Source organism: Agelaius phoeniceus, chromosome 29 (assembly GCF_051311805.1).
Source record: "Agelaius phoeniceus isolate bAgePho1 chromosome 29, bAgePho1.hap1, whole genome shotgun sequence".
NCBI classification, from domain to species: domain Eukaryota; kingdom Metazoa; phylum Chordata; class Aves; order Passeriformes; family Icteridae; genus Agelaius; species Agelaius phoeniceus.
The window spans coordinates 685,611-693,160 of record NC_135293.1 but is presented as its reverse complement, the minus strand read 5'-3'; the positions used below and the strand labels follow the sequence as shown (position 1 = coordinate 693,160).

At 58.6% G+C, this 7,550-nt stretch overlaps 1 protein-coding gene across 1 annotated transcript; it reads left to right on the top strand.

Annotated features, from left to right (window-relative positions):
• The first annotated feature begins 4,440 nt into the window (after nucleotides 1-4,440).
• On the top strand, nucleotides 4,441-6,673 carry GDF15 (growth differentiation factor 15). The gene is made up of 2 exons (XM_054650417.2): nucleotides 4,441-4,937; nucleotides 5,622-6,673. The coding sequence occupies exons 1-2, from the start codon at nucleotides 4,613-4,615 to the stop codon at nucleotides 6,416-6,418; spliced, it is 1,122 nt and encodes a 373-aa protein (XP_054506392.2). The 5' UTR covers nucleotides 4,441-4,612; the 3' UTR covers nucleotides 6,419-6,673.
• The last annotated feature ends 877 nt before the right edge of the window (nucleotides 6,674-7,550 follow it).

Sequence of the window (7,550 nt, the reverse complement as noted above, 5' to 3'; positions counted from 1 at the left end):
TCTATATTTGCTATATTTTCTGTGTTTTCTATATTTTCTATATTCTCTATATTCTCTGTATTCTCTTTTCCATATTTTCTGTGTTTTCTATATTTTCTATATTCTCTATATTCTCCGTATTCTCTTTTCTATATTTTCTGTATTTTCTATATTTTCTGTATTCTCTATATTCTCTATATTTTCTGTATTTTCTATATTTTCTATATTTTTCTATATTCTCTGTATTCTCTATATTTTCCATAGTCTCCACATTCTCCATATCCTGTGCTGCAGGATGGGATTTCCTTGTCCCATTCCCAGCCAGCCCCACGGCTCCAGCCTGGGGGAAGCCCCTGGGCGCTGCCCCTTGGGAAGCACAAACGTCCTGGTGCCCAAGCATCTCCAAAGAGAGAGGAAGGTGACTGTGGGGTGATGAGGACTTCCCAAGGCAGATTTCCATTTTTGGTGGTCGGACCAGAGGCATTTCCTGCCCTTTCCAGCCTGAGGGGGTTGGGAATCCGAGTTAATCTTTGACCGTGGGTGCAGCCCAGGCAGGAATTCCTTTGTCCAAGTGGAGCAGAAGTCTCATTTTTGGGAGATGCCGTAAACTCGCAGCGAAGGGGGAGAAATGTGGTTCCTGCCGTGACGGGGCAAAAGCTGCTTTTTTTTTTCTTGCTGAGCCACCGTGGTTGGCTTTGATTTAGAAACATCCAAAGGTCACCTCAGCGTCCACTCTGCTGATCTGTCCTGACAGCAGCCAGCACTGGGAAAACTCGGGCTGTGCCTTCCCAACCATCCCACGCTGGCAGCAGAGGGACAGCCCTGAGTTCTGTCCCTCTGTGTCCCTCTCCAGCCCTGAATCCCTGAATCCTGTCCCTTTGTGTCCCTCTGTGTCCCTCTCCAGCCCTGAATCCCTGAATCCTGCCCCTCTGTGCCCCTCTCCAGCCCTGAATCCCTGAATCCTGTCCCTCTCCAGCCCTGAATCCTGTCCCTCTGTGTCCCTCTGTGTCCCTCTCCAGCCCTGAATCCCTGAATCCTGGCCCTCTGTGTCCCTCTCCAGCCCTGAATCCTGTCCCTCTGTGTCCCTCTGTGTCCCTCTCCAGCCTTGAATCCTGTCCCTCTGTGTCCCTCTCCAGCCTTGAATCCTGTCCCTCTGTGTCCCTCTGTGTCCCTCTCCAGCCCTGAGTCCTGTCCCTCTGTGCCCCTCTCCAGCCCTGAAATGAGGTGGGATGGAGCAAACCCCACCTGGCGTTTCCCATCCCAAATAATTCCTGGAACCTCCAGCTTCCCTTGAACCCCAAGAGCTGCCTGGAGCTTCCTGTGCTGGAAGCAGCAGCCATCCCTTCTTACCTTTTGGTTATAAAAACGCCATGGGAAACCATGAACTGCCTTTTTTCCAGGGAATCTCCCCCCTGCAGCATCCACCTTGCTCAGCCCAAGTGGGTTTGGGAGCACTGAGGGTCCTGCAGGGCATGGGAAGGACCTGGTCCCTCTCTGTCGCTCCCAGGGCTGATGCCACCAGTTCCCAGAGGTCTCTGGGCACTTTTTGGGGATCCTTTGCTCAACAGCTGTGAGGAACTGATAGCCCTAAAATCTGGAAGGCAGCACTTCCCCTCTTGCCACTTGTGGTAAGGAGCTCTGCAAAAAAACCCAAATTTTCTGCCAGCTCGGGCAGCTGCAGGGGATTCCCCGCATTTGGGGGAATTGGAGCCCTCTGGAGCCCCCTGCTCTGTGTCCTTACCAGGCTCCACACCCACCACCAGCATCTGGAGAAGGGAAAAATGTGATTTGTTTGGAATTAGAGAATGGTTTTGTTGGAAGGGACCTTAAAGCTCATCCCTGCCATGGGCAGGGACACCTTCCACTGTCCCAGGGTGCTCCAAGCTGGCCTTGGGCACTTCCACATCTTTCCAGTGTGGAAACCAAAGCTTCTCCTGGACTTCCCAGAGCTCGATGCTCCTCACCCTCAGCCCATCCCAGCTGCTCTTTCCCTGGGAACAGCGATCCCCTGCTCCAGATCCACGCCAGGAGGATCCTCTATATTCTCTATAGGATATTCTCTATATTCTTTATATTCTCTATATTCTATTCTCCATATTCTCAGCCATATTCTCTCCATATTCTCAGCCATATTCTCTCCATATCCTCTCCATATTCTCAGCCATATTCTCTCCATATTCTCTCCATATTCTCAGCTATATTCTCTCCATATCCTCTCCATATTCTCAGCCATATTCTCTCCATATTCTCTCCATATTCTCAGCTATATTCTCTCCATATCCTCTCCATATTCTCAGCCATATTCTCTCCATATTCTCAGCTAAGGAGAGCTGAGCTGAGATGAGGGACCCCCCTGGGATGCATTGGCTGGAGAGGAACCTCCTTCCTGCTGGGAAAAGGCCCCCATGAACCCTCTCCAGCCCCGAGTGTGTCCAGGAAGAGCTGAGGAAACGTGGGATGCAGAGGCTGCGCAATCCCCTCTCGCAGGCCGGTGAGGACACGCCGGGACATTTCATCATCCCTCACTCAGGATCAAACCACTGCTCCCAAAATCCCTCTTTTATGGCTCTGTAAATCTCTGGCTTCCACTGCTGGCGCCTTTGGGGGAAAACATCCGGCTCCAGCACCCTTTGATGCTCTGGGAGTGCGTCACTCCTGGATGTGGGGCTCGCAGAAAATCCATTGCAAAAGCAGAACCTCGGGATTTCGGGGTTTCTGACGGGTCTTGCTCAATGTCACCGAGAGGTCGGGGCCTCTTCCTGCACCCAGACGTGCCAAGGGCTCCATTTTGGCTCTGGATCAGCACATTTGGCACCCTGGGCATGGTGGAGGGGCTGGTGGCTGGTGTGGGCATGGAGATGTCCAGAAGGGAGGGAATGGTGCAGTGGTTCTGCCCTTGTGGTGCCCTCCTGGGTGATGCTCCCTCTCCTTTCCTGCCTGGATCTGGGGGAGTTGAGGGCTGCAATCACCCTGGCTGATGAAATCCCTGGGAGAGGAATCGCAGCAGCCCCGGGGCTCTGGGGGTTCCCTGTGGGAAGGTGCTCCAGGAGGGGGGTTCACCCCTCCCCAGCTGCTGGAGGGTGATGGGTGATGGCCCACACGGGATAAAACCCTGCAGGTAAACCTGAGCCTCCCCTGTGAGCCACACGTGGGAAAAGCACTGAAATGGGGAGGGCACCTGGGGGACTCCTGCTCCTCCTCACCCATCCTGCAAGGACGGATCCAGAGCAGGGCAGCAGAGCCAGAGCCGGGGCAATCCCCTCCACATGGCCCTGCTCATCCGGACAAACTTCCCCTTCCCCGTGCTTTAGGGTGAAACTTCTCCCGTGTTTTAGGGTGAAATTTCTTTCCTGTGTTTTAGGGTGAAAATTCTTTCCCGTGTTTTAGGGTGAAAGTTCTTCCCCATGTTTTAGGGTGAAAATTCTTCCCCGTGTTTTAGGCTTTGCCTCAGGCAACCCCTTGAGAGCCCGGGTGAGAAAAGCCGGGGCAGGGCTGGAGCGGAGTCCGGCGGAGGAGCGGGGACAAACAGCCGTAAATCACGGGATTGGAGCGGGACAAACAGCCGCGAATCACGGGATTAGCGCCCGTTCCTCCCCGGCGGGAGCAGGGTTAGGGTTAGGCTTAGGCTTAGGGTTAGGGTTAGGGTTAGGGTTAGGATTAGGGTTAGGGTCAGGGTTAGCGCCGCAGCCGGGGCGCTTGGATGGACTCAGGACATTCGGGAATGGCCTCGCCTGCCCCGGGGGGCCCTGCCCGTTTCCTCCGGCCACCGGGGGCTCCTCATCCCTGTGCTCGCGGTTTTCTGGTCCGAGCATCCCTGAGGAGAAGCCGGGAGAGGGGCGGTGCAGCGCTGGCCCCGGGGGTCGTTGCCAGCCCGGCTTTGCCCTGCCCAGCCCCGCTCTGGCCCCGCTGGATCCGTGCCACCGGCGTGCCCGGGCTCCGTCCCGGCTGCCTCCCTTTGGGATGACGTAACCCCGGCCACGGTTGCCTCAGAAGGATCCCGGCTCCCCGAACCCATCCCCCGGCCTCACCTGTCCGGTGGGACAAGGTCGGGTCCCGATCCTTCCCCCGCTCCGCTGGGATTTTGGGATTTTGGGACTTTGGGAAGGGGCGGATCGCGACAACAGCGACCCGAGCCGCGGATCGTGATAACAGCGACCCGAGCCGCGAGGTGCCGGCCAGGAGAGGTGGCTGAGGACGCGAGGATGGGAACCCCGTGCTTGGGACGCTCCCGCCTCGCACATCATCCCCTCTCCATCACCCCCAGGGGGATTCCCTGAGCCGCGCCATCCGCGGGGAAAAGCGCAGGTAGAAGGGAAATGTTTGGGTCTGAAAAGGAATATTCCTTTATTTTTTTAATCTCCGCAGCTGCGAACCAGCTCGGACATCACCCGGCTCCAGCTCTCTCGGAGCTGCTGCTGGAAATCCCAGCGGAGAGCAGAAATTCCTGCTGGGAGTTCTCTCCGGCGTCACCCTCGGGGAGGGGGGACGGAGGGCGGGCAAAGTTCGGCTCCTATAAAGTCAGGTCTGGTCCTCTTCATTCATTCCCCTGCCAGCGCGGCCGGCAGCAGCGCGTCCAGCCTTTGCAGAGGAGCTGGGAGCAAATCCTGCCCCGGAGCCGGCGGATTCCCGCAGGATGCTGCCGAGGGGAGCGATGCCGCGGGCCGCCCTCACCTGCCTGCAGCTCCTGCTGCTGCTCTGGGCCGCGCATTCCCGGCCCCACACGCGGGACCAGGACAGGCTCCAGCTGGAAGCCGTCAAAAAGGAGATCCTGGAGCGGCTGGGGATGCCGGCTCCCCCCGCCGTCCGGCACCGCCTGGACCGGGAGAGCATCCAGAGAGCGCAGCGGCTCTACCGGCGCAAAGTGGCGGAGCTGGCGGGGAACCGGAGCCGGGAGGAGGAGGAGGAGGAGGAGGAGGAGGAGGAAGCCGTGCCCAGGCTGCACCGCCTGACCCCCACCTGTAAGTGGCCGTGGCTCCGTGTCACCCCCGGCCCTCGTGGCCCCCGCACGGTGTCGCAGCGTGTCCCGGCGCCGGGAATGTCACCCCGGGGACATGACCGGGCATGCAGCACCGTGGCCGCGCTCATCCTCGTCCTGCTCCTTCCTTTGCCCTGGAAGTGGGGAGGAGCCGCCGCTGGAGCCGTTTTGCCTAAAACCACAAAAAAATCAGCGGCTTCGGGGGTGAAAGCTTTGATCGGCCAGGTCGGGGGCTCGGAGCGGCGCTCGAGGGGTTTGGGGGTGAGCGGGAGGGGGAAGTGAGGCGCCATCCCCCGATCCCCAGCTTCTGCTCCAGTTTGGGGGTTTACCTGCGTCTGGAGGGGACTTCAATAATTACATAAGTTAATGAATATACAAATTTAAATTAAATAATTTAAATAATTCCCCTCCTGCTGCTTGGGCTGGGTGGGGGCAGTCGGGGGCTGGGCGCGGGTGCTCCGGTGGGTCCTGGGACGCCTCCTCTGGCCCCAGGAAAGCTGAGACCCTCCAGCCGGGAATGGATGGGAGGCTGGAATTTCCAGTATCCCTCAGGATGAGGGTGATTCCCTGGAAGCAAAGGCTTGGCTGCCGGGCCGGAGCTGATGCCAAGCCTGGGCTGATGAGGAATTCCTGTCTCTTACATCAGCTGTCACCTCTGTCCCCGCAGTGCTGCCCTTGCTGGACATCCCCGAGGGACACCAGGACCCTCAAGGCCACCGGCACCCCCAGGGACACCGGGAGCCCCTCGGCCCCTACCGCTACCACCTCCTGCTGTCCCGCACCGCGGATTTCCACCGGCAGCTCCGCGTGGTGCAGGCGGAGCTGAAGCTCCTCAAGCAGCCGCTGTCCCCTCCCGGCGCCTCGGTGCCACCTCGGGTCACCATCTCCACCCTGCCGGGGGCCGGGGGCACCCCCCGGCTGCTGCAGAGCCAGGAGCTGCCGCGGGATTCCCTCAGCCTGGACCTGACAGGAGCCATCCAGCCCTGGCTGGCCGGGCCCGAGCCCGCGCTGCGCCTGCAGCTGGAGTTCAGCGCCGACATCTCGGGCGCCCTGGCCACCGCCGGGGGGGAAACGCTGGAGCTGGAGGTGCAAACCCTGGAGAAGCCGCCTCGGGCGGCCAGGAGAGCTCGGGGGCTGGAGGAGGAGTGCGGGAAGAGCGACGGGAGGTGCTGCCTGAAGTCGCTGAGGGTCTCCTTCCAGGACATCGGCTGGGCGGACTGGGTGATCGCCCCCAACAGCTACCACATGAGGTTCTGCGAGGGCTCCTGCCCGCACAACTACAAACCGGCCAGCATGCACGCCCAGATCCAATCCAGAGTGCACTCCCTGTCCAAGGCTGCCCCTGCTCCCTGCTGCGTCCCGGCTGGCTACGACCCCATGGTGCTGATGCACCTGGACAGCCAGGGCCGGCTGGTGTCCAGCCTCTTCGAGGACATGCTGGTCACCAGGTGCCACTGTGCCTGACAGCTGCAGCTCTGCCCGTCCCGGCGGGGCAAAGCCATCCCGACTCCTGGCAGCTCCAGCATCCCAAAATCCAGATCCTGCGGCGCCAAGCGACTCCAACCAGCCCTGGATCCACTCAGCCACGGGGGCTCCAGCATCAGAATCCCAAAATCCAGATCCTGGGGTACCAAGTGACTCCAACCAGCCCTGGATCCACTCAGCCACGGGGTCTCCAGCATCAGAATCCCAAAATCCAGATCCTGGGGTACCAAGTGACTCCAACCAGCCCTGGATCCACTCAGCCACGGGGTCTCCAGCATCAGAATCCCAAAATCCAGGTCCTGAGGCACCACTGAGCTCAGCCAAAGGGTCTCCAGCATCCCAAAATCCAGGTCCTGTGGCACCAAGTGGCTCCACACCAGCCCTGGATCCAGCACTGAGCTCAGCCATGGGGTCTCCAGCATCAAAATCCCAAAATCCAGGTCCTGGGGCACCAAGTGGCTCCACACCAGCCCTGGCTCTGCTTCAGCCCTGGGGTCTCCAGCTCTGCCACCCAGCCCAGCCCCAGCATCTCCAGTTGTGACCTCTCTACCAAGATAATTCCAATTTAAATCCACATTTTATCAAGCAGGTGGATCCTTCCCACCCAAGAGACCCCCGATGTGCTGGGGTGGGTCCGTGCCCAGGTGTCCATGTCCCACTCCAAACCCTCTTCCCTGCTTAGAGACTTATTTATGCAACCCAGTTATTTATTTCTAACTTATTGTATTTTATAGCAAAATATCCTTTTTTTTTTTTTTGGTGGGGGGGGGAAGAGGGAAGGGCTTTTGTGGTTTTCTGTTTTATATATTTCTATGAAACCCAAAGGATGTAATAATCATGAATAAAGTGATTGTAACAGGGGTTCTGGCTGCTGCTCCTGCACACCTGGGGGGCTCTGACAGCCCCTCAGCCCCTCAGCTCCCCTGGGATCTGCCTCCACATGGATTTGCTGGTAAATCCTCAGGGGTTTCCAGTGCCAGCATGTGAGTAATGCCTGGGCACTGCTCCCAGAGACCTTTGAGTTGTTTGTGTCCTTGGGAAGGGCACCGGGCACTGCTCTGACCCCTGGGGGTGACCATTGCCCCATTCCCAGGTGCCTCCAGCCCCAGGG